At 37.4% G+C, this 26,811-nt stretch overlaps 1 protein-coding gene across 1 annotated transcript in view; it reads right to left on the bottom strand.

Annotated features, from left to right (window-relative positions):
- Positions 1-1,012: 1,012 nt before the first annotated feature.
- Positions 1,013-26,811, bottom strand: part of CPEB4 (cytoplasmic polyadenylation element binding protein 4) — a 44,763-nt gene continuing 18,964 nt past the window's right edge. Inside the window, exons 3-8 of the mRNA XM_035902512.1 lie at positions 13,404-13,577; positions 10,893-10,982; positions 10,166-10,284; positions 9,137-9,251; positions 8,748-8,929; positions 1,013-5,410 (exon numbers count right to left, since the gene is read on the bottom strand). Of these exons, the coding sequence (XP_035758405.1) occupies positions 5,183-5,410; positions 8,748-8,929; positions 9,137-9,251; positions 10,166-10,284; positions 10,893-10,982; positions 13,404-13,577 (908 nt within the window). The 3' untranslated portion in view covers positions 1,013-5,182. The remainder of the gene's footprint in view (positions 5,411-8,747; positions 8,930-9,136; positions 9,252-10,165; positions 10,285-10,892; positions 10,983-13,403; positions 13,578-26,811) is intronic.

Below are 26,811 nucleotides of genomic sequence, written 5' to 3'. Positions count from 1 at the left end.
ATTCCAACTCATGGTTCCACTTACCAGAACTTCTTCCAGACCAGCCAGAATTATACTTCGCTGTAGCTTACCTGTTTGTATCAAAGTAAGAAAACCAACAAAGTTTGGGGAATTCCTAAAGTTGTAGCGCTTCACAAGACTTTTTAGACATTTCAAGTTAAGATATTTTTAAATTAAAGGCTGACACTAGCAAGCTCTTTAAAATGCCAGACTTCTTCCTTCTGTTCATATCAGATCACAACCATGAGACAATGAAGAAAGAATCCTTGTCTGTCCACGCCTTGCTTGGCTCTACTCTGGCCCGAGTCTGGTTATCTTTTTGTCCCAGCTGCACAGTGGTTTCTGACTTACACGATGCATTACACGTGCAGTGGTGGTATTCTCCTTCAACATGTCACCTGCCCGGTTAGCTTGACTTTGCAGCTGTGTATTGGTTTTCATCTTTGTCCCTAAGAACTAGCAGCAGAGAGCACTGAGTAGAAAACAGGGATCCAACTACAATTCCTTGGCTAGGTTGATACACTTAAGGCTGTGCAAAAAGTAGAAACGGCAGTGCAGAAGCTGCTGAAAGGCTCTTCTGAAGCTACACACGATTTCTAATGAATACTCAACAAGCACCAAATTCCCCAAATTAGGTAGTTAGCATTCAACATTCCCTAGAGACAACATCTGTAGACATGACCCTTTCCATTTATGCAACGCTGCACATTGATTTTGTACCATTTTAATGCAGTGCTCAGGGTACTCAGCACCTCTCAAGAGGTTATACCCTCACTGACACACCCTCTACAAAACCAGGCTCCGAGTTTTGACTGGAACAGACTGCAGAACTTAGCCCAAAGCACTTTACACACCATATAGCCAGGCGTGTGCTGTACACGTCATCGAAATCACTTCCCCAAGCCCCGTAAGCTTCAGCCACAGAGGAACCTGTGTCTACAGAAAGCTTAAAAGAAAAAGGTTAAGAAGAAACACTGAGTTAAAAGTTTTATTCATTCAACATCTCACATTACAAATATTTAAAAATTATATGCATACTGGTATAAATAGTCATTTGCAAACTATTTAATAACATTAATTTTCACTAGCACTTCAACAAATGAACTCTTTAAAAAAAGTAACTTGTGTTATATAACTTAGAGTAGAACATACAAAAATATGAACTTAAACGTGAAAATGACTTTAATAAAAAATGAATTACCCTTATTTAAAATGCTATAATAAATACTACAACCTCCCCATACACAGTAAAAACTATATGGAAATTCAGCCAAGTAGTACAATTAACTGACATACTTAAATAACTTTTCCTTCTGATAATATGAGCAATACATTGGGGGAAAAACATATTAGGGATTAGTAAAAACTAGACACCCACTTGCTAAAAGTTTCACTTCCAAAAAATATAACAAAAAAATCTGATGAAAATTATAAAAACTAATTATACTTTAAAATTTAAAAATATAAAAAATAAAACAGTTGAATACAATATTGTCCCAATTCTTACAATGCTATCACAGTAGCTTTAAAATAAGATAATAAAATAAAGCAAATGACCAAAACCTTTTATTCCATTTTTTTTAAAAATAATCTCAAATTTACATTAGTAGAAAGATTGATTTCTGATTCTTTTCTTTAGAAACACCAGCAAGAAAGAGGATTTACTAGAACAGTAGAAAATGACATTTTTAAATGTCTGCAATTAAAAACAAAGAATTACACTGCAAAGATCTTCCAGAAGTCTGAAATAGGTATTGCACATAACGAAGTTAACTTGCCACAATTCATCACATTCAAGTTTTAAATCACCTTATAACAGAAGGTTTTAACTCTTCAAAAACAAAAGGGGTGAATTATCAAGTCTTTCCAACAGCATCCTTATAAAACACTAAATTCATTCACTGCAAGTTTTAAATTTGCATTCTGCAGAGGTCTGTGTATGGAGAAGTATATACTATACCAAAAAGCACGGGGCAGTGGGGTTCCTTTACATATAAAATAATCAGAAACACTTTATTTTACATTGCAAAAATAACCATGTAATTACTCTGTAACTACATTGTAAATACATGGCCAGTGCCATGCTAGTGTGATAAAACTACATGCTTATTAACCCCTTTGCAAATTGAAGTGATACCCTATGACCGGTAACCTAATTACATGTTAATTAAGTCTGGAGCTACATGGTAACCCCAACTACAAATCCCATGTAATCAGAAGGACATGTAATCACTATTTAAGTACAGAGTAATGTATATAATTGTTTATGCCCTGTAAATCGAAGTGTAACCAAATAATCTGTAAACACGCTTGTCACACAATCACAAGTGAATATTAGTAGAATAACAATTTCTTACATTAGTCATGCATACTAACATTACATGCCTGCCACTTAGCAGGCTCTCTTTTATTCTTTAAATATAATTTAAAAGAGCAGACACATTTCTGCATCAAACACCTAACATCAATTTTTATTAATATTAAAAATGGCTAAACATTCACCAAAAACGTCTGCATTTGTGTATAATTTTTAAAAACTTAGTAAGAAGCGGTAGACAATTTTGATGTTTCTTTGCTTTTAAATTTCTACACTATATTTATGCATTTAAATTTCATGGGTCTAAAGACAGTGTCATTTGTCACTTTCATGCTTTTCTTCTTTAATTCTCAACTTTACATATACTATTTCTTAAATTATATGTACACCAAATACCTGGTGCTGGGCTAAGATGTTTAAGCAACATGCTTTCTTTTCTCTGCAGATTCTAAAATAGCATTGCCAGTGCACAACATCCATAATTCAAAATGTATGCAGAGCACTGAAATGTATAAAAAGCAGAATATAAGAAAATAAAATTTATTAAAATTATTTATATTAAAAAATGAAGTATATGAAGATCTCTCAGTAATAAAAGTACAAAAAGCTACTCTTTGCAATATGAAAAATTGAGGTATTGCATAAAGAGATATCCCGTCAGTGAAAAGTGTGCCTAAAAATGCTCACTGTTGGAAAAACAAGATATACAAAAGTAGTGCATAACAAATATACATTATGTGCATGACAAAATAAGTTAGCTACAAAAACACTGTACCGAAATTCAGCAGGTCATGTACAAAGGGAAAATTATTATTCAAAGCTAGTTCTCAAACAGTGTTATTTCTTGTAATGGTAACCCATCTCACCTGTTTACTGGGTAGGATCGGCACAATAGCACACCCCAAGCCACCTACAAGCATTAAAAAAATTAAAGGAACATTCCAACTATAATTATGTACTTCAGAGAAAAAAAAAGTCCCTGACAATCTACACAAGAGCACTCTGCATTTGCATTACTGTTGTCAATATTTTCAGGGATTTCATTAAAAGCAGCTCCCTTTCTATACTTGACTAGTAGACAGCAAATGTCTCCATTTTGACCTTTGGAACTTGGTAAGGTATAGTTCATTAAAGCCTGTATTGAAAATAAAAACTGCTTCTCATAAAGATAATCTGGGCTGGGGGAAGGGGATGAGGGGGGCCGACAAAGGCTTTTAACGGAGCAGATGTTTTCCAAGCAGTGCTGAGGCAAGTCTTTGGTTTGAGAGAATCTAGGATGGTACCACGCCGCTCGGGCAGTTCAGAAGATTGCCACTAAATTTGTTTGTTTGCACACTGCTAAATAATCATTTGAGAAGATGGCCAGGGCATTAGTTCAAAAGTAATAAAAATAATTTTCAGAACTACTCCTTCATTCAACTGTTTCAAACTAAACCCCTGCACCCACTCTTTATCCTTCAGTTAACATGTACTGTGTTAATGCTTCTCAAGGTAGAACTTATTTATAATAAAGCAGGCATTAACTTAGCAATGTTGGCACTTCAAATACCTGTGTTTCTTTATTTCCCCATATTAAGTTCTGAAGAGGTGGAATCTTAGTTGGGAATCTCTCTACAGGAAGAGTAAGAAAGGCATATGCACACTTGCACCATTTCATGCACAAATTCAGAAAACAGTGCAAAACGAGATGTGGAAACGACTTGGGTTCATGCCTTCTGTTACAACTAAGTTAGAGGGTGTTTCGAACTAACTTGACATCCAAGATGGGAAATGAATAAGCAGCCAATTTTAGTTTGTGTGACACAATGGAATATCAAAACTTCAGTAAAAATCAGTGATATCCTTGAGGTATCTTTAGGTTTTCTACTTTTTCACGTCAAAATGGAGAGCAAAGGCTGGCCCCTGATGAATGTTAGTATATTAGGATATAGAGTTATATATAGCCATCAAAAATAAATTCTATATATTTACCCTTCAGGAGAGGAAATGCCAGTTAACTAGTTGTCATTACTCTAGCTTTGGTAGGATTTCTAGGGCTGTAACCAGACAATTCTTTTAAAGAAAAAAAAAAAAGTGCACTCCCCCCTCAGTAGTAACTTTACTCAACTTTTACATTCAGGAATTCTTAAAATGTAATCATTTTGATGAAAATATAGTAAGCTCTGCCTATCTCATTAGTAATTTGGATGTGGGTGGTAGTCAGAGGCACGGTCAGGTACATACCGAGCTAACATTTCAGCCTCAAAACCCTTATCAGATTTTTTAAAAAGATCATTATTATAATGCTGCTTCAACTTTGCTCATGCATTTTTGTTGCTTTAAACATGCTCTTTCCTGTTGGTAGTAAATGCTAACTTCATCTGTTGCTGGAAAAATCCGAAGTCGAAACAAAAAGAGAGGCAAAAACAGGCTTCCCTGGGGGAAAAGTGTCAGAACAGACTGATAGTGTTATTGTTACACGGTTATTTTAATAAAAGTATTCTTATGTTCTTTATTAACAATAATTTAATTAAAAAACCAAAATACTCTATTGTTTCAATTCTCTTTTCTTAATATTTTTCTCTCCTCTAAGAAAACGTTGCGTGAAATTAAGTGTTCTCTCGGTAGTAAAGACAAGAGAATGCAACTCACTTGCAACATGTTATCAATACGAAAAGGAGTTCCCAATACAGTTTTCAATGACAAGATTCTACAAAATACCCATATTATAGGTCATTCTTTCATTATACTATTGTTAAATTACAGACTACTACAAAAGGACATGCTATCTTGAATAAGAGAAAGGGTAGGGTGGGGTAGGGACAATCAGGATAACAGAAGAGTGCACTTAATTTGAGGCCTGCATATGAGCACTGCAGTGATCATTTAGTTCCAGCGGAATGAAATATGTCTTGGGCGATCTCCTCCCTCCTTCACCAGGGGCTTGTGGAATTCCCTGCCAGCGCGTGAATGGATAGCAGCCCAGCAATATTCACAGTAATACTGCAGACAGGTAACATTAGCACAGAAAAATGGAGCAAATTTTCCACCGCAACGCGCCCCCTGACATTCATCACAAAGCTGATCATCCAAGACATATGGCTTAACTTCCACCTGTATTCAAAAAATGAGAAGAAAGTTTACAATTCTTAATAACAATGTAGATAATGACAATTCCACGCTATTTACTTTCTCTGTTCTAGCAGGATTGTGATCACAGTTCTGTAGTAGGGAACATCACACTCAAGAATTTTCCCCCTCATTACACACGATCATCATCATAAAACACCCAAAACTACAGGCACTTGAGAACAATCCTGCTCCCACTGTCCTCCTTGATCCTTAAAAAAACCCCAGAGACCAGTGCTGACCATCAGCATCACACATGCTGTCACTGACTTACAGAAAGAACCGATCAACCTGTTGTTACAGAACTGATATGCAGACCCGCATCAAAACCCTGGAGAATTCTGGGGGGGTTATTTGTAAGTATGGTGATGCACAATTAAGGTAATGTAAGGAATGTAAACTGTTTACACAACACTGTAACTGCGGATTAAAATATGCACGTGGTCTGCAAATTTCAATGTCTGAATTTCCAACTTTGAAATATTTCATTTATCGTCTTAATAAACATTTCTGTTTTCTTTCTCTGTGGCTTAGCCCTCTCAGCAAAAGGAAACCTACTTAATCTTGTTGGGATCAAATGGGAAGCTTAAAATGGCCACCTACGCTGTTGACATTAAGGGCCAGATGATGAACAGTAATTCAGTACAGCAGACAAGAAAAGAGAAGAAAAATTTCTTCAAGTTCCTAACTAATAATGACTCACAGGAACTTACCAGCTGGTGCTCAAGAATACATCTACTCTGCAAGATCTGCAGGCTACCAGCTTTTAACCTAGGCGTTTGCATACCAAAACCAAGCCTGCTGTAATACGGGGCTACAAAACCCCGCTCACAGCACCCCAGAGCACTTTCTCTGAAACAGCAAGGCAAAGCTTGCTGCTCGCAGTATCCCAGCTGGCTAGAGCACAGCTCGTTCAGACATGCCTATGTGTTTAAATCACAGCTGCAACACTGACATCCCCTAAAGGCTCAGTTTCACCTCAAAACCAGTAATCACCTCCACTCCCATGCCTTTGGTCCACAGAACTGTGAAAGGTCCATGTGACGTATCGGCAGTGCAACACAAAATTTCATGTTAAAAAAGTATAGGTACAAGTTCCTGTTCTAGAAGCGTTTGTGAGCCTTGTGTGAAGCTAATTTAATTAGGTGTTTTCACAAACATTTACAAATATCCAGACTGTGACTGGTATCTCTACTGTTAGCCTGTTACCTCTGCATTTGGCTTAGGGATGCTCCTTTCTGTGTCTCAGAAACCTCAGAGGTATGCCAGCTCATTCCAACAAGGACATTCACAAGTTCTGTGTTTTTAAACTTAACCAATTTTATCACAGTCCAGACAGGGGACCATAGTAGTTTGATGCCATTTGTCCTTAGAGTACATATAAACTTCTTGGAGATAGTACAGCAGCCTTTCTTTTGGCCTCAGTTTTTCTCCTCTTCCACTGCTAGAGTTCTGTTTCTCAAACACCCCTCCATGCCAATTCAGAAGAATGAAATTGTAAAAGAGAGCAGAGGCAGACAAATATTCCTAACAGCCCATTCTCCCTTCATCACCTAGTTTGCCATGTAGTTTGAGGTTGGCTATTCACTGATGAGTGCTTAGAGGAGAACCTACAAATCTGTTATGCATGCCTCCTTAGCATGGCAATTCTGCTGCTCCATTACATCTACTCAGCCATATTCAGAGGCCAAACTACAGCACAGGTAATTAAACCTCTGCTTGCTTTAGCCTGTTACTGCAGCACTGGTGTTCGTGCAAGTTTGCAACCCATAGATAATAGTCAGAGTCCTCAGCGCATTTATTCAGTGCGTGCTGAAGCGGATGTGCCAAATACGGCCTGCAATTGTTACTTGTGCTCGGTGTTCGAGGTTGCCTAACTATGGAGAAATAGGTTAAATTACAGCAACTTCATCAGGCGTGCTTAGGGTGGCAGCACTCATCAGCAGCTCTGCAGTGGTGGGTACTGCAGGCCACTGAACATTTAATTTGCATTATCTCTTTGAAGGGCACACCCTCTAGCAGCACCTCCTTGCCTAATTTTACAGGAAATCCCTTCTTGTTACTAATTTTATTTTTACAGAAAAAGTTTACTAGAAAAAAATTATTAATAAAAGCAGTATTGCCACTGTTGCTCTTTATCTCTCATGCACCCAACCCCTATTATAAGGAATCCTCTGAGCACTTATCTCCCCACATTTCTTCTTAACTACACACAAAATGGGGAAATAAAGAGGAGTGGGAGGAGAGAAGGAAGGGGAAATAAATTGCAAAATCTTTGCTAGAGTTCACAAGTACTTACTTAAATTTGTAGTTCTACCAGCTTCAATAGACCTATTCACCCACATGTCTGCTTATGCAAGCAGAAGTTGCACAAGGGCGGCTCAAATTATTTGTTCAAAGCCATACAGAATTTATTTCAGAGCCAAGATTAGAACAAAGACATTCCAATTCGCAGGCCCACAGTCAAATTGTTTTTACAATTCTTCTACCCAAGCTTTATAGCTAAAGCAGAAGTGAAATGATAATCAGCCAAGTTTCGGGGTTTTCCTCTGTAGTAATTATAAAATTAAGATCAATAATGACAGTCATGTAAGAAAAATCCAGAGACAAAGCATGAATTAGACAGAACAGTAGATGTAAGGATCCGAGTTTCTCAAAATTGCAGCCCAAAGATCACTGTAATTGACAAAGTCACATTTTATATAGATGAGAGCGCAGAGGCAAGCAAACTACAGATCCATTTGGCATACTCCTTTGATTTATAATAATAAAGGAATAAAATAACCAGACACAGCCTTTACCTAAGCTGTGGAGGATGACTGTGAGGCTGTAATGCACGCTAATGAGTTTACAGTGCATTACTACGATGTTCTTCAGGAACGCCCAGCACAGAATGTGTAACACTAGGGCCAGATTCTGCCCGCTGTCTCAAAAGATGCAGAACAGGAGTAAGAACTGCTCCATCCTTGGCAGATACCTCACTCCCCGACATTATACAAACACTGCAAGTGCAAATACTTGCAGTGGGAGTATATGACGAGTGCAATATTCTTACAAAAGGGCAAGGCAGCTGACATGCTTTCCATTATGCTAAGCAATTTGAGAAAGTCTGCTTCACAGTTGCCTCCCACGTTCCAGAAGCAAGAGCTCTGAACCACTCCTTCATTTTTATTCTGTGTTGTATCTAAGTGGCACAATCTAGCCCTAAATATGCAATTAATCTGATATAACATTTACAGTCTTCACAATGACACACATTTACATGGAAAAGCATTTCTAGAGAAAGCACTGAACAAAAATAGAATATGCTTGAAGACCTTACCCGTTTATCTATCTCTCCATGCTGCAGCTGAACAAAGCGAGCACTGATAGCAGCTATGTAACTCTGTTGATTAGAAAATGCAACCCGCCCAGCTCCTTTTGGGTACTTCAGCTCAGGGTCTGTGTCAATTCCAGCATAGCACACCCCTCCATACAGCCGATCCATTATCATTGCAAGTTCCACTAAACCAGAAAGGAAAACAAAAGAGTGGTGTAGACTTGGTATTTTTTTCTAAAAGCATCAAAGGAAACAGTCTGTATTCATGTCTCCCGCTATAAGTGTCAAGAACACTTAAATACTTCCCTTGCTGAAATATCTTGTTTCCCCCGTTGCTCCCCAAATCAGACTGCATATTCAACATGCCCAGTGCTGCGGAACACGCAGTGTACCTGCTCGTAAAGGCCGAGGAACACCACCAACAAAAATGGTTTTTCGTGGGTCAAGAGGCTGTGAACCATCCATAACAAAATCACTATCACTAAGGTTCCAAGGCCGGATCTGAACCTATGGACAAAAAGCCTTTTTTTTTAACCATTCACAATTCAAAGTATCTCAGTAATATAAATTAAAACAGTATCCTACAAAGCAGAAAACCTCTTAAACAGCTGTACTTTCTAAGTTCATTTTCTACTCGTTCAGCAATCATTTCTCAAAATGAAATGGTAATAAGCTCTGTTAAGACAGACCAGTTGATTATACTAAATTTCACCACTACCTTGTTACCTACATTTCTGGGAAAAAACTCACCCTCTACTTACACATTTATTTAATCATGACTGAACTGTGCTGTGTGAACGACATTGGTGCATACGTATCTATGCTATTTGTGTTGTTCCAGCCAAGTGTAAGCACTAGACTAGCATTATCTCAATGCAACAGGTTCCAGTGCTCAAAGTTGTGTGTTTATTTACTACGCAAAACTAGCTGCTTTATACTTGCCTCCGAAAGGCCAAATTTGAAGTACAGGAATATAGCAGAAGTCTCTCCAACTATCAACAGACTTGCAACAGCCCCAAACCCATTTGTACTCATGATTACAGTTCAATGCCATGTTGTGTTTTTTTGGATTTGTCTCTGTCAAAACATGTTACATGCAACACTCAAATAATATGAATTCTACATTTTATTCAATAATAAGCATACAATACCTGTCTGGAAATGTATTTATTACATCAGTAATGGTGAAATTTAGCAAACCTTTTTCTAACAAAAATATGAACTGTAACTAGACTAAAAAACTTTATAAGGTCTAGTTTAAGAATAAGTAAGCTGGTCTTCTCTTTGAGAAGTTAATCTGACACATTAAAGAAATTTAGACATTAGCACTCTGAGCACAGAATAAAGGAAAAACGGTATATGGAGAGACCAATATCTGGTTATCATACAGGAATTGTGCAGGCCCTGACAATTCTACCTACCGGTTTGTCTTTGATAGTGGGGCTGGAAACACAAAGATAGAGCTTTCCATCTTCTTCAATACATGCATCAATCAGTGCCTGTACAGAGCTTTCATCTTGGAACAGCAAAAATGCATATCCTACAAAAGGGAAAACAAACACGTAACTTCTTTTGTCTATCTGCCTATAGGATAATAATTTAATTTAACCCAGAATTATGCTTGGCACCATGTCATCATGCTACCATACAGTAAGGGACAAACTTTAAGATGCTCTCACACATTTCCAACCCAGCCTCCTGCAAGTCCTCTGCAGAGGCATGAAGTAAAGCAGGGAGCTTGCTGATCAACAAACTCTCTCCATTTCCTTTGAAAAGGATAAGCCAACAGTATGAACTAAGCAAAAGCCACAGCTGTAGAGGCAAACCTGCCAGGGTGGTTGTTAATATAAGGTACAAATCCTTCCCAGCTTCTGCAGAGGGCATTTAGTCCCTTTAAAGAGGACTAGTCTTGACTATTAAAATGAAGAACAAAACAGGGGTAGAAAAAGGAAAATAGAACAAAGTAAAATCAGGAAGTTAAGGGAGAATGGTTTTACTGCAGAATAATTGCAAAGCCACATTCTAAATTCCAGCAGTTTATAACAGTTCCAAGGATTCAAATTTTGTCACAAAAATCTTGTCTAAAATGGAGCCTTATCAAGGAGAATTATTCTAAAATGCTCCTGTTACTCATTATCAGATATTTACCTTTAGGAGGAAAATAAGATTTGCTCTCTGCCTTGTGTGGCCAGTCTACAATCAAAGGTCCAAAGCGACGAAAACTAGCAGTAATCTCATCTGTAAAGAGAGAAGGGAAAAGGCATGAATTGAAATTAAAATAAATTGAATGGAAGACATTTGAAGAACACTGATCTCGGGTAGCTTCATCCTGTAAACAAACATTCTGTGACCCTAAAGGTTCAGTTTTTTTTAGCTGATGGGAAATCTTTATGACAAGTCAGAACACACATTAGAAAACAAGACAGGTCAAAGATCAAGCTGTTCTTTCTACTGATGATTATAAATAAAAGCTCACAACCCACTAATTTGCAGAAACGGAGTCACTGCAGCTATACTGCTGTAATAAGCTTCAACTATTCTCCCACAGAGTTTAGAGATTATTTGCTGACTTGCTAGTAAGCAATCAGCTCTGCTAATATGCCTTATATTTGCTCAGAAAGACTGGAAAAAAAGGAAGAGACTATCACAAGACCCAGCCATGCCTGTTCATGTCATATGCTAGTGCCACATACACAAACGCTGTCTGAGCTTAACCTCAAACTAACATAGTAAACTCACAGGACAGGGTTATGTATTTTTATAGGAGAGATGGCAAGAACATACTACTACACCAAGAAGCAATTCTTGCATCCATTTCAGTTCTGCCTTTGACCTTGAATTACTGGTATAAATTTGCATATGCTAGTCCCATAGAAGTCTTCTAGTTGCAATTCTGTTCTTGAAATGGAGTGATTATTCCCTTTTCCTTCTCCACAAACGCAACTGAACCATCACTAGTTAGAAGTTCTCTGGACAAGAATTTTTCATTAAAAAATTGAAACAAAGAGAACAAACTTCACATTGCTGGAGCATCATCTGAATTGGCACACTGCTCAGCCATACTCTGTTTATGGTATTACAGGGCTTGCTATACTAGCACGTTGTTGAGGGCTTCTACTACACAATTTAGAGTATTTTCAGCAGCCTCAAATTCAGTTAGAAATCTGAAAAGGTGTTACTAATTATGTCTTTTCTAGTTTGTTTACAATCTTTGATGACATTGCTAATGAAATAGCAACTGAAAACCCACTTCACAATCCACAGCTTCTCTGTGGGCTACAGATCAACAGGGATGTATACAGCAACAGTAGTGTGTCAAGGTTACTTGCTGATGAAGATATAAACCAAGGAGAACAATACTTACTACGTATCTATTCTTAAAATAGAGCTCCGTTCAGAACACTTAACACAAGTTTAATGTTAAAGCACATACATAAAATGCTTTTTAAAAACAGGATCAGAAAAAACTCAAAAATTCAGCTGTGATGCAGACTTTAAATTGTATACTCCTTATTCTACTTCCCACACATGCATTTAACATGAAGAGCGCTGACAGAAGCAACTGTGAAAAACTCAAGTTACCCTCCTAGCACAGGTTTAGGAAAGGTCCTATTCTTCAATAACTAGGGTCCACAGAGACCAAACTATTCATGTGCTCATCTGCTTTTAAAACAAAGGTGACAAAGATAAAAACCAAACAAAGCCGCAACAACAACAACAGAGAGAGAGAGACTGTAAGATCATTTTTCCTCTTGTAAACACCATGTTATATTTGACCTTTTAATAATAAAGCAGCTCTCATGTTTGACATGAAAGTCATCACGTCACAGTAGTACATACTGCAGTGCATTACAATCACTTTCCCTGACACAGAAAGTGGGTATTAGAACGATTCTGTGAGTAAGAAAAAGCAACTTTTCAGATTTACAGTTGCTGTAGTTCTTTTAACTACTATCCCAGCATGCTCATACATACAGAACACAGAACTCTGGTGAAATGAAGCTTCACAACACTTGTGCATGACAGATATGGATATACATTTTTTTTAATAACAACTGCAGTACTCTGTCACCTTGGCCTGTGTCATGGACCCACCACAAATTCCGGGTTCCTCACTGTACACAGCTGCCTTTATACAGATTCATTTCTGTCTGAGTCCTCACCATGTACACGTTAGAAGCTACCACAGGACATAATCATTGCTGAAAACAACCTCTGAGAACTACATACAAGCATCCAAATAAAGAGCTATGACTTATTATGCTATACAAACTTTATAAAACTACTAGCAATACTTTTCCTACTACTGGCTTCCAGTGCCTATAAAATGATTGCAATGTATTTATGAGTTTCAACAAGTCATATTTACCTGTTTATTTTTGCACCACTATCCCTTTTTTGTATTGTAAAAGTCAGTTAAATGTGTGGTAGGATATAATTTGTTCTTCAATGGCAGAACAATGCTGTAGCCTAAACTAGTTTGAATTATCTCACGTTTTCCATGGACTGAAAGTGGTAACATAGAAAGATCCATTTACATATCAAAGCTTTTCTGTGGAGTTTGGAAAACATTCATTAGCTAACAGACAAAAGGTTTCACACCATAGTTTTGTCATTAAGCCAGAAGGAGCTTTTCTGGATAAGATCTTCTGGGCGTACCTTCATCAATATCTGGTGGCAGTCCGCCAACAAAGACTTTACGGGAATACCGTTCCACTCTTTCTCCATTCTGATGGGAGAAGCAGTGAGGTGATCCTAAACCACTGTGAAGAGTCTGATCCCCACGTCCATCATCCAAGAACCCGTCTTCCATTGGAAACAGTGAAGACTGACCTGAAGAGGGGGTTAAAAAAAAAAAAAAGAAGGAAAAAAACCACATACTAACAGAACAAAGCATATACTGTTTAAATAATTTTGTTAAAATGCACTAGTTGCTGCATCAGCAGTAGAACTGTTTGCAATCTTCTAATCTTGCAATCTTTTAATGAGAAGTTATGTGCTCAATGTTTTATGACCCTAACAGTTTACAATATTATACAATAGCTCAAATGCATTATTTCAGAGAAAAGGTTGCTACCTTCTTCATAACTGCACTACAACTGATAAAAATTTGAAACAAAACAGTGTATCTAATGGACGCCCAAGTTGACCATTTGGCTTTCCCAACCGCAGGCATCACTAAAACCTAAGCAGTATATATCATTTTCCAGGGAACAGCTCCTTACAATGAGTAGATACAACTTCACAGTGCAGATGGGAAAACAAGAACCCTACCAGCTAAATATGTTACACATTTAAATGACCTGATATCAAAACGTATCATAATCCACCCACTTATAAATAACAAAAATATCCTGATAAAAACCGGAAGACCCACTGTAATTTACTGCAAATGAAGACTGAAAACTAGGCAATACTGTGTCATTCCTAGAATCAAGTTTACTTAGATGTTACAACAGAGTTTCGTTAATGGCCTCACTCTAAGAGAAAATGTTGTAAGCATGCTTCCCCTCACAGCCCAATATTCTTCTATGATAATGCTTTATCACAGATTTCCTTAATAATATTATTACTTTTAAATAAGATTCTTTGATTTATAAATGCAACTGTATAATATCATAGAGCACACAAGCTGATCTCTTCCATGAATTCACCATTAGTTACAGTATTCAATATCTAGGCAACAAACTCCTACTCATTTAAGGAGCATTTTAGGAATAATTAAAAATATATATATAGTGAAAGTAAGCACATAAATGAGGTGCACTGCAAGTCTTAGGATACATTTCCTTTTGCCAATGATGCGATATACTATGTCTGCTTTTTTCAGAATTCATTAAAATCTACTACAGTAATGTATTGGTAAGGTTAATTTATCCTGCTCTTGCTTCCTTCCTTTGAAATAAACTTATTTTTAAAAAGAAAACATCTTGAAAACAGAAAATTTGACCAGTTCTGTTATCCAGACATTTTCCATGCAAAAATAAAACAGCTAACAGGTGGAAAGAAAAAAAAATACAATAAAATCCACAGTCTGTGGAATTTACACAAAGAAAAAAAAGAAAGGCTCAGTCAGCTTCCTTTATCTGAAATTTCAAGAGTCTTTGTACACCTTCAATTAAAATAAAAATCAACTATAATCAGGCCTATTTCTGTAGCTAAGCAAACCTGGTTCCTACTGTGATAAAAATAATGTAATATAGACTTAAACGTTATTTTGTTTTCCTCTAATGAACTGATGCACATGTCTTTTGTTTCATCTTTTAAGACCCCAATCCTGCAGGTATTGTTGGAAGGGAGCAATTCTCCATTCCTAAACAACCTTTTCAGGTTCATCAGCATTACCACTGCTGTTAGATAATTCAACATGCACGTTTGCAGGATCTGGTTCTTCAACCTAGCAGGCCGGGATGTGTATTTGCTACAGTTTATGCTGCATCAAGAAAACCATCAGCACCCAAAAGAACCAAAATAAACTTCTCCAGCATTGGCATTCATAACATACACAAACACAGCAACACAGCCCTCCAGTGTAACAAATCGTATAGATGCTGTCCACTGTAAGGATTGTGATCATTTCAGCCTCAGTAGTACCACTGTGGAGAGCTACCTAATTTGGTTAAAATGTTTATTTGTGGCATGCAGACTATGTAAACTTATGCGAAACTGATGTTTTGTAATCTTGAATTTTGGAGTTTGCCCTCTAGTAACAGCTTAATGTTATTTCTCCCATGAGACATTGTCAACATTAGAAAATTAAATAGGAATATTGTTACCTCGCCTTCTCCCATATGTCCTTGCTGCATGTTAAATGAGAAAGAAAACAGCCTTTCAAACATTGTTATAAGGACCAAAAGACCTTGTTTTATTGCCTTTATACTAACTCAGTGATTCTCAAGCCTTTTCATACTTCAGGTCATTTAAAATGGTGTTCACACGCTGACCTCCCCCACCACCCCCAATACCACGCCTTCCTTGAGCCATCCCTGTTACTTACTGATAAAACATTTTGACATGAGGCTGACAAAGTATACATGTATACTCAAAGAGACTTTTTGCAAACAGTTTTAGTTCTTAATTTGCACATTTGTTTTCAAATCTATCCCTTAATCCTCTGCTGGGTGTATGCCTATATGTAAATGGACCTTTTCTCATGCACCAGGTCTCCTGACACATCCTGCAACGCACCATGCTCTCTACCTTGCCAAGTTCAAGCATACTTTAACACCGATCTTCAGCTGAACTGCAGGAAAAGCCCTGACACACGGGAAGTGGAGGACTATTGTGTTAATTTCTGCTTCCAAATTAGGTTGCTATAAAAGCTTTGCACAACCCACAAAATCCTTGATTAAATTATTACTGGTAAAGAACCAGCTGAAAAACTTAAAAAGTCAAGGAGAAAACGTCTGGGCCACTAAAACCGCCTTCCAGACCTCCTGCAGCCTGTGTGCAACAGTATAGATTCCCTCACACGAACTTAGTACCCTTCACTGTAATTATTCGACAGCAACCCACTGCTTCCTACTTTTCATTTTCCAGAACAAATCAATTCTACCACTAAAAAATAAAACATTTTTCTGTCCTGGCTTCCAGGACCCATTGTCAGAATACAGCCAAACTCTCTAATCAAACTTGCACATTCTTTCTCTTTTAATCTCATTAAAATCCATGTCTGAAAGTAGGCCAACTGTTTTCAAAACTTGGTTTCTCCTGGCAAGTACTATGAGAAACTCTGAGCACACCATGCATTTTGTTTTGCTTCCTCATTCAAAATTGAGGCTTGACAATTACATTAAGCATTTAAATATCTGTAAACCACAACAGAACAGGAGTCGTTTCCTCTTTCAAAATAAAAATCATATCAATCCAATTTACTTCATGATTATTTAACATCTGTAAGATCATTTTACTTGTCTGATCTTTTGCTGATAGAGATACTCGCAATGAATACCAAGAATACAAAGTAATGAAGCCCCAGTCTTCAGACTGGATCATACTCTCAAGCGTGCACACAGGTATTGGCTTTGTGGGAGAATCTCAAAGGCTGAGGGCCTTTTCAAGTATAATTTTTCCATGGTAATTTTGAATTTAGAAATCCAAGATGCTCATGTAGTCCTCAAAGTAAAACACTTTAAGGAACTTCTCTTTCATGGAAAGAAATCAGCAATCTTACTGCATTTCTGACAAAGCTCAGAAGCCTTTACACATTTTGGAAAACATCAAGCACTTTCAAAAAGAGTTCTGCCTATAAAGCCATAAAAATCTTGCTTGTGGTTTCTAAATTACTAACAAAACCACACAATCTCCTTCCCTTGGTACACCCATTCTTGGCAGCAAAGCATGCAGCAGAGATACGATTCCCACTGCGGATCTGTGACCACAATTCAGGTCAGCAGACTCCTCACTGCTTTGCCACCTGTGTCACTCAAGGCAATAGGAAAACACCAAAAAAAGCTCAGCCACCAGCTAGGAAGTGTTTCCAGTGCCAAGAACTACTGAAGAGGTTTTGAGAACCAAGTATTAAGATGATTTTTTTTTTCTTCTTAATTTGCTTATTTTCTGCATTTGCTTCATCTAACCCACAAAACACCAACATTTGACATTTCAAAACATTTCTCAGGAGCCACAGTTTATAAACTACGCCAGTGCAGCACAGATACAAACTTTCTCTGCTCACTGAGTTCAGAGCTCATCACATGCCATTAATTTCACACAATGCAATACACAACACTGAAACTAAAGAATGCTCTTTTGGCAGGCCAGGAAGACAGCTACTGTGATTTATCAGTTCTGTCTCTGGCTTTCCTAATTTCATATTAAGAGAAATCTTTGCAATAGGAGTACCCAAGCTAAGCTGCAACATAAATGAAGCCTTAAGGTAGTTGTTACCAACCAAATAAAAAGACTTAATTCTGAAGACCAGGATGCCTGCCCATCCGCTGCTGAGAAATGAGACAACTGCGACGTTGCTTTGGATTCCTCAAAACTGTTTTTCCTTTCCCCATTTCTTCAACATTTCACATAATTGCATAAAGGGCCTAGGACAGATTTACTAATCTCACAAGATGTTTGAGCAAGAATTATGTTACAAAACGTAAAAAATAAAAAGTGTTTATGCAACCGGTTCAAGTGCTCATTAATATCCTATGCAGAAATATTTTTCCAATAAAATCAGTCTGAAATTTAAAATGCTGTTATAGCAGCTGCTTCAATTATTTTGTCACCTCAGCCCTCCCTGCAACACTCCTTTCTATGTAAGAAATAAAGCCATACAGAAAGCCAATAATCTTTTGTAAAAATCTGCTGCTTTTACTATCTGTCTTTTTAAGGAACTTAATGGCTAAGCAACCTGCTCAAACGTTTGTGTCTTTTCCTCGTTTGAGACATTCATGGGCTCCTGGCCATCTCCCTCTCCCTCTCTTTTTTTTGTGTCTAATATACCTCCAATTAAATGTGTTGAGCTTTCTTCTCTCTACAGGAAGCACCAAAAAGACTATCAGCATGTTGTTTATAATCACACGTGCAATTCTGCATAAAGTACACAGTTCCCAATGACAAAGATACTCTGCTGAGGAAGCATGAAAAACGTATGCAGGAGTCCTAAATCACTTAAACCCCAAGCTTACTACAAGGTTGTCCTGCAAAAGGCATGCCCGGGCTGAGCACCTGGTGCTCTTTAATGGTTCCTTCTGCCTTCCCATCTGAAGGATGATAGCAATTTCAGGTGTGTTTTGTGCCATTAGCTGTGGAAGATATTCATACAAAGGTCAGCTGAAGAGCAGACTGTTTAAAGCAAAGGGACCAGCAAGCAACAGGATACATGTCTCCTGTGAATGTCATCCCAACTTCCTAAGGCCACATTACAACTAGGGGAATTACACAAGCATTCATAGTTAATAGAAACATCATAAAATCCTGGAATGGACAGAGCAACTGAATGCTCAAAGTTAAATTATGGCTGTACCTTCATTCTCACTACCTGGGCTATGGTTGTTTTAAGGCATGTAAAGTCTAGGTTGAGGTAATACCTCTTCAGTTCTGTACCTAATTTATACCTTCACCCCAAAAGCTCCTCAAGGTAGGGATTCTGTTCTTTACCTTGGCACAGAGGCCAATGCAGTAACATGCTGCAATCTTTTACATTAGTCACTGATACACTCTCATTTCTTTCCTCTCAAAGACCAAACCAGACTAGCTTCATTAGTCAGTTCCACGGAATGTCAGGTGTCCACACACATTAATCAACGAGGTTACCAGAGAAATATTTTTTGAAATTTAAAAGGGGACAAATATTTGTGTTGACTTTTTACATAACCTGACTGTGAGAACAAGAGTCAATCACACCCTTTCACCACTGAGACAGCTTCCCACCGCCCAGCTCCAGGAAAGCTAGGAAACTTATGTCCATTTGCATATACTCTTCCATATTCTACACCAACCACACAGGCTCTAGGAACAAATATTCCAAGCTGAACAAGATTTTGCTGAAATGATCCCAATTTCATAAGCTTTCATTTACAAAGCAATTATTTTAACTGCTGATTTTTAGGGACAAAAAGTGACAAACAAGAACCTGCCATACAAACGAGGGAACCACTACAGAGGAAATGGGCTGCAGCTCTTGCAGATGAAAGCAGTAGATGGGAAAACAAAGCCTCTATACCATCATCAGCAATTTGTTAGGTAATATATAAATGGAGAGAAGTGTAAGAGTCCGGATTTTTAAACAAAGGGGGATAACAGGGTTTTCTCTAAGACTATCTTGAAACCTCTCCATATATTGAAAAAACTTTTAACTGTAATGGTCATAGGAGGCAAGTTTCTTATGTTGGAAGGCAAACATGATCGATATACAAAGGTAAGAGTTTCAAACTTTCACTGAAACTGATTACTCTGCTAGTCACTTTCTTCCCCTAAACACAAGACAGGAAGATAACTCGGTGCTGGTCTGTCTTCTGTTTCACCTAGGACTTAACTTTTAGAAGTATTACAGAAGTATCAAAGTTTCATGGGATTACTTCTGTCCTTGAATCTATTCTAGAAAATACTTTGCTTTCCTGAGTTTTATTTTTAAATTATAGAAAAATAATTTAAGTACAATCTGGTTTTGCCATTCCAACAGCAAAGCCTTATTTCTAAATTATTCTACACTAAACTATATTTTGTAATTGTAGCAAGATTGACAATGCTGTGCACAAGGCCATGACAATATGAACTATAGTATTTTATTACTTTCTTTCCCCTACTGCTCCCTGCGGACAGGTAGGGTTGATTATAACCCAAGAGTTAGATTTTATCATCACTTCGTGTTTCAGAATGCATTTCCTACGTGTTTCTACCACGGGTACATTTCACAAGAAGTTCTGTAAGGTCATCCCAAGCCCAATTTTACTAGTGAAGAATCTAATCATATCCTTAACCAAACCAAAAGCAGAAAAATGAAAATTATAAAAAACATCTATATTTGACCTACCTTTGATTAAAGTATCTCTGTGTAAGAAGGAGCAATTCAGAGATGGAGGCAGGTATTTTCAGAGATGTATACATACTTTCTCAAATTAGAACATAAAAATTGTATCTACAATGTATCTTTACACAAAGGTATTTCTTCCTATTTAAGAGAGCCTTACAATTTAAGTCTTAGATGATATTTCCAATAGGAGAGAAGATAGTGTCATGAAGTGTTGCAGGCAAAAAAGTACTGCTTTTTAGGCATTCCTTGGTTTTAGTTCTAAAACATTAAGGACAAAAGGATTAGGCCACAGTTCCATGATTGTTAACATAAGACATGTGCATGTGTGCAAAAATTTTACCCAGTTCAATCATATAATCTCATTTTTGTCGACTTATCCCAAGCATATGATATGTTGACTGTAGAATCAGCACTCAATGCACGGTAAAGAGTGGCACAGACACGTGATACCTGATCCAGAATAAATTCTGTCAATACAGAACAAACTGATCAACATTGTAACAAATCTACACTGACAGTGAACTTATGCCATGTCAGAACTTTGCATCCTACAGTCACAGCCATCTTTATATTGTCAAATGAGATCCCCATTTTAAAAATTCTTGTCAAAAACAACCTACTAAAAAGTGATAGGAGAGATTCCCTGCTATGTGGATTTCAAACCCTACTGAACTTCGAAGAATGAAAAACATTCAAATAGTATTTTCTTAATCTAAGACACTCTTACAAAAATTAAATACCTCTACATATACATCTGGAGAATGCATATTTGTCATGCTTTTAGCAATGTCTAAGTCAGCATGAAACTAGAAAAGTAGACTCCATTTGGTTGCACAGTAAAATCAAGGATTAACACCTTTGGAAGTACTTGTTCTGCAAAATTAAGAGGCAGAGATGCCAAAACCTGATTTTCTTGCCCTCCTAAATTATTTTTAAAGAAACTCAATGTAAAAAAAAAAAAAAAAAAAAAAGAAAAAAGCACATGATGAGAAATATAGCTCTAGTTTATGTCTAAAATGTCCAAACAAATGCTGAAAAACAAGAGTACTACTGTAGATGCAAGTATTGTGCTTTATTTCAAGTAAAGCCAGATGCCTGAAGACAAGTAAAAAAAACCAAAAAAAAAAAAAAAAAAAAAAAAAAAGAAAAAAAGCACATGATGAGAAATATAGCTCTAGTTTATGTCTAAAATGTCCAAACAAATGCTGAAAAACAAGAGTACTACTGTAGATGCAAGTATTGTGCTTTATTTCAAGTAAAGCCAGATGCCTGAAGACAAGTATTTACCCATTCCTTCTGTCAAGAACAGTAACAAAATGAAGTTTCTGGTATTCTGTAGCATTCAAGTACAGGTCCAATTAGAATTTTAAATTCCAGGACACTGCCACAAAACACAATCAACATACAAAAAGCAAATTGGTTTATTTTCTTCTAAAACCCTGAAGAGAACCTACCTATAAAAGCCTTTTAGCGCTGGCTCTTCTGATGGAATGATTTGGGTTCACATGGTAAAAAGATACAACCTGCCTGCATGTCACAAAGCAGATTATCAGCATAACAACATCAACAGTTTGACTGTTGACTTTATACATCAAATAACCAGGATGGGCAGAGGAGGAGAGAAGCTGAGAAACAGTGAAGGAGAAAGCGACAGTTTCCAAGGCTTGTGCAATGAGCTCCAAGTTTTCAGGGCTTTAAGCTGCCTAAAGCAAAACTGCCTCACTGAAGGGATTCTGTAGTTATATTCAGAAAATAGTAATTTGGGCAGGGGAAACCTAATGACTGTCATTCCCATGCACTGCACAAACCCAGCTGTAGTGGTACCCAGAGACACTGCCATGGCATGACCCAGGGCAGAAGCACACGTGCTTCCAACTCAGCCAGTCCAGCCCAGCATCAGTTCAAATCCACCTCTGAGACGTTTAAGCTAACTCCCAGATTGGGCAACCCTGACAAAAAGTCCCAGACATGCTTCCAGCATGCGATTCAAGCGTAAGTCTGAATGGAAAGTGGAAACAAAAAAGGCTTAACTATGAAAAACATTGCAGTTAGGTTTGTGTGAGAGCTTTTAAAACTATTGCCATTATTATTCCTTTGCTGCTGATGCTCTCAGGTAGTTGGCCAAGCTAACACAGTGCCACGCAGACTGAACCTCAAGAGATGCTCTTTCCTGCATTTCAACAACCACTTAACTACTCGTGACGGGTGACAAACCAAATCCAGTCTCACTCCTCTCAAAAACACAGATGCTTCAAAGCTAACTTTGAAGTTTTCTTCCCTATCAAACAGAATAATACAGAGAAGTCTTCTCCTAACCAAACCTGCTTTAAAACCTAAACATAGCTACAGCGTTGTCGACAAGGTATCAATATTTTTTCAATAATTCCAATTACATTCCACTGGGTTACTGCAAACCAATTTAAGTGGAAACCTTATTTTGAATATAACTCTTCCCTCTCATCCAGAACCCCCACAGGGTCAGAGATACGAAACCAAAAGCAGAAAAGCAAATCCTTAAGCACAACCCTCTGCTGGAGACTGGATGTTAGCTGGAATTATGCATGTATTTCAGAAAAGCAGCCACCCTACTGCTGGTGTCACTGAGCTTTATTTTATATTCATGTACGACTTCTGGAGAATAGACAAAAAGTTATAAAAACATCCAATCTTTCCCCTCAATACATCTTCTAGTTTATGATATGGAATAATTGGCAGCATTTATCTTTTGAACACTTAAACTATTACTATATTCACTTTAAAAATAAAAATGAAAGGCAGAGTTTGCAACTGGGAGAAGGAAAAGCATTACACAGCTTTGCCAGCAAAGAACAAATCGGGTTCTCAGCCACAGAACTACTTCAAATGTGGTAACTTCAGTAAATTCCAAAATACATACTAACGATGGACTTGCTGACAAAAGGAAAGGAAAGAATGGGATGTCATACGCTATAAATAGCTAGACAGAATTTATTTTGTAAGTGACAAGAACAATTCATTGAACCTATTAAAGAATTTATTGAACTTCTAAAAACATATGGAAAAGGTGCAAAAACTTCACAACTCCCATTCACAGTCATGGTTCACATGCACTGTGTTCCTGGATTCTTCATACGCAGCATCTCACCTCAAGAGATGTTGGTACCTGCCTATACCATCATACCCATACCAGGAATCCTGCCCATGCTAACCCAAAATGCAATTCCTGCATATGACTCGCAAGAACTGGATTTACACTGGCATATATTTAATGCTGCAAGATTTAAAAGCAGAGTTCCTTAAGTACAACAATAGGTTCAAAGCAACTTATTTTTGTCCATGGAAGGAATGATCACAAGACAGCCTGGAACGCAACATGAGGGCTTTGTTCCTTTTTTAAGCATCCTCTTACTTCACTCCCAAACAATAAGGAAATAGTAACACAAGCAAGTCAACATCAAGCACTCTCGAGTCTCCACACCATAACATTTCCCCATTTTTCATTTTTACAGTAACCAGCATAGGTAAGACACTCATTTTTCCAGTAATGTATGTGAAAAAACTGTACTATACACTTCCCCACACCCAATCCAAATGGGAAGAGAAACAGAAAACTGTATTTTAAAAGAATCAGCACTTCATTTCCTCTGCCTAGATTCAAAATGGTACACAGGGCCAGACTCCAACACTATTTATTATAACAATTTAAAATGACACATTCTGTAGAATGCCTTCAGAAAGCTATCCCCATCTCCCTCATCATTTGTGCACTAATGACGATACGAAGATCTGTAAGTCACATTACTATAAATTACTGGGAAATTATTAATTAATTATAAATTGTTTTATATATTCAACTTTACCTATCACGAGTAACCCCACAATCCATACACAAAATTTATCCTTTTCTCATACCTGTCCAGTCTGACTGCTGAGCTGGGATTCTTGTTAATGGGATTTCTAAGTAAAGCTGAAAGAATACCCCTCCCTGTACCTCTAAGGACACTTGACATTTGCATATCTAGAGATGACCGTGACTGCTCCACTCACCTAGAAGTCCAACTATTATAGTGAAAAAAACCAAAACAAACCCCCCAAAACCAGCATCACAGCTAGCTAATCTGCATTCTCACAAACAATACATTAAGCAAAGTACAGATGTATTTTCAGATTCGCCTCATCAATAGTTCTCATCATTCTACCCAATGCTGAATTAAAATAAGCAGATACTGAATACAGACTGTATATGCATCACAATTCTGTCTCGAAATATCTTAGTATCGATGTGCAAATCAGATTCCAGGCTGCTGCATAGTGTCTCTTGGGTATACGCAAAGACCGCCCACTACTAAAAAGTGTTTCTGTATGACTTCCCTAGGAGTTTGTTCCCATTTACACTTGCACCTCATCTCTCACCTCCTTATCTTTTTTCAAAGCCCATCCCCGTTCTCATTATAACCTCCCGTTTTTTTCTTTATCTCCAGGTTTAAGAAAAGCACTTCAGGCTTTTCCTTCTACTCCTTTCATGCCATTTCTAGCCTGATAAACATGATGGAGGAAAGTATGCAAAATGTGGCTACAAAAAGATTCAAAGCACTAACAATTCATCATCAAGGAAGAAAGTGAATTAAGTGAGCAAAAAGACAAAAGACAGGTGGTTTCAGCAGTTTGGGAGGGGAGGCAGGCGAGCTCTCCATCTTCTAAAACAAGGAACAGACACTACTCATGCAGTACAACTCCAAATTAAAGGTTGCTTTGAAAGTGATCCAGAATGGTCAGAGATTATCAAAGCAAGAATTCAGAAAAGAAAAAAAGAAAAAAAGATAAAAAAACGCACTTGGTGGACAGTGATATTGAACAAGGCAGAAGATTAAAGACACTTCTAAAAAAAGGAACAGAATTAATTTAACAAAGACAAACATACAAAAAAGAAAACAAGAAAACCTTAGAAAGATTTTAATTAGATTAGCAAGGATGCTGTCATGGAATTCAGTACAACTTTGTCAGCTATAACACTTTTCAAGATCAAATCACCGATTTAGACGTGAATTTTTTTAGCAGTATTTCAATGTTTTGTTGTGTTTTAAAAATCCCTAACTGCCACGTCATTTGCAGCACGTATATTCCTAGGAAGTATCTTGTCTAAGGAGTATGAAAGGCATTTAATTTTCCATACAGTCTCTGGAGATGGGATGGCATGGCAAGGGGCCTATGAGAAATGTTTCAAGATTGGACAGAAGAACCCCATAGGTCTCATACTCCCATGAAGTTAACAGGAATCCTAACACTGATTTCAAAGCTGGACTAGGATCAGAAAACCCTGGGATATTTGTACTGCTCTGTGGTGGCAGGGGAAAGAATTTCCTGGCCTCAAAGGGTGGTTACATTAATACCCTCTAGTTTATTGCTCAATGGCTCCATTTCAGACAGATAGCATAAATCTAGGTGTTGCTCCTCCTCAGCTGCATTAATACCCTACCTCAAAATCCTGCAGTAGTGAAGTATAAACACTAGTTGTTTGACATCTGCATTATCAAGACCTGCATTTCTATAAAAACACAGGTATTATCACAACGTTTAAACTACTCAGTAATTCTCGTGTAAAAGTAGTACCAGGATAGGCAACCAACAGTATCTGTTTCCTTACCTTATTTTCTTCCAGTACTATATTTAGCATGATACATATTTAACATAAGTCAAACTCAAGTTCTGAATGCAGTTCCAAAGACAAATTAATGTCAATATTTTGAAAACTTCCCCAAACTCTGAGGAGCACCATAACCTACAAACTACTTCCCACACACTTAATATCAATAAATGCAAGGGAATTAATTTAATGTCAACACTAATTCACCTCTTCCAATTATGTTTTCCATCATTAAAGACAAATCCTACACGGCTACATTTCACTACATAATTTGTATTGTGCTGTAATTTCCCAAATTATTCCAGATGATTGCAAAAATGTTTATTATACTGTTTTAAATGTTGCATCCCTGCCCTGGGATTTTCGCAGTTTTCATCATAGTAAGAGAATTTGCAGCGAAGAGTAAACTGAACAGCAGTAACTTATACTGCTTTATTTTTTAAATCATATGCATCAGTGTACATGGATACAAATGGTTTAAATTATTTATTAGGTAATGCACAATGTTTTCTGAGGTAGTATAAATGGGTCTTGGCGTTTCACAGCTGATAACTGAAAATTAAGGCGTCCGAGCCAAGGAATAATCAGGAAAAAAAATCCCAAAAGTCTTAAACTACATTACACTCTACCTTTGCCTCAGGGCAACCTGTGTTCCAGTCCACATACATCTTCCAAAGAATGGGCAAATTCTTGTTTCATTTACATCTACCTAAAAGCTGCCAATTCCAGACTGCTATAAATTAAACCCCTTTTTTTAAATTGACCCCATTTTCTTACGGCATCCAGTGCCACAAAACCATGCAATTATTTGATAACATAGCAATCAGTCGAGTTTCAAGGCTTTAACTGTTCAAAATATCCTGGGTACAGCCACGTTCTTTCTCTTGCTACAGAAATAATTCACACCCAGTGCACTCGCGCTGCTGATGGGCCTGTGGGTTTCGTAGGTGAGGAATCAGGAGCCTGAATTA

The sequence above is a fragment of the Egretta garzetta genome, unplaced genomic scaffold (assembly GCF_000687185.1).
Source record: "Egretta garzetta isolate BGI_Z169 unplaced genomic scaffold, ASM68718v1 scaffold209, whole genome shotgun sequence".
NCBI lineage: Eukaryota > Metazoa > Chordata > Aves > Pelecaniformes > Ardeidae > Egretta > Egretta garzetta.
This window is presented reverse-complemented; position numbering and strand designations above follow the sequence as displayed.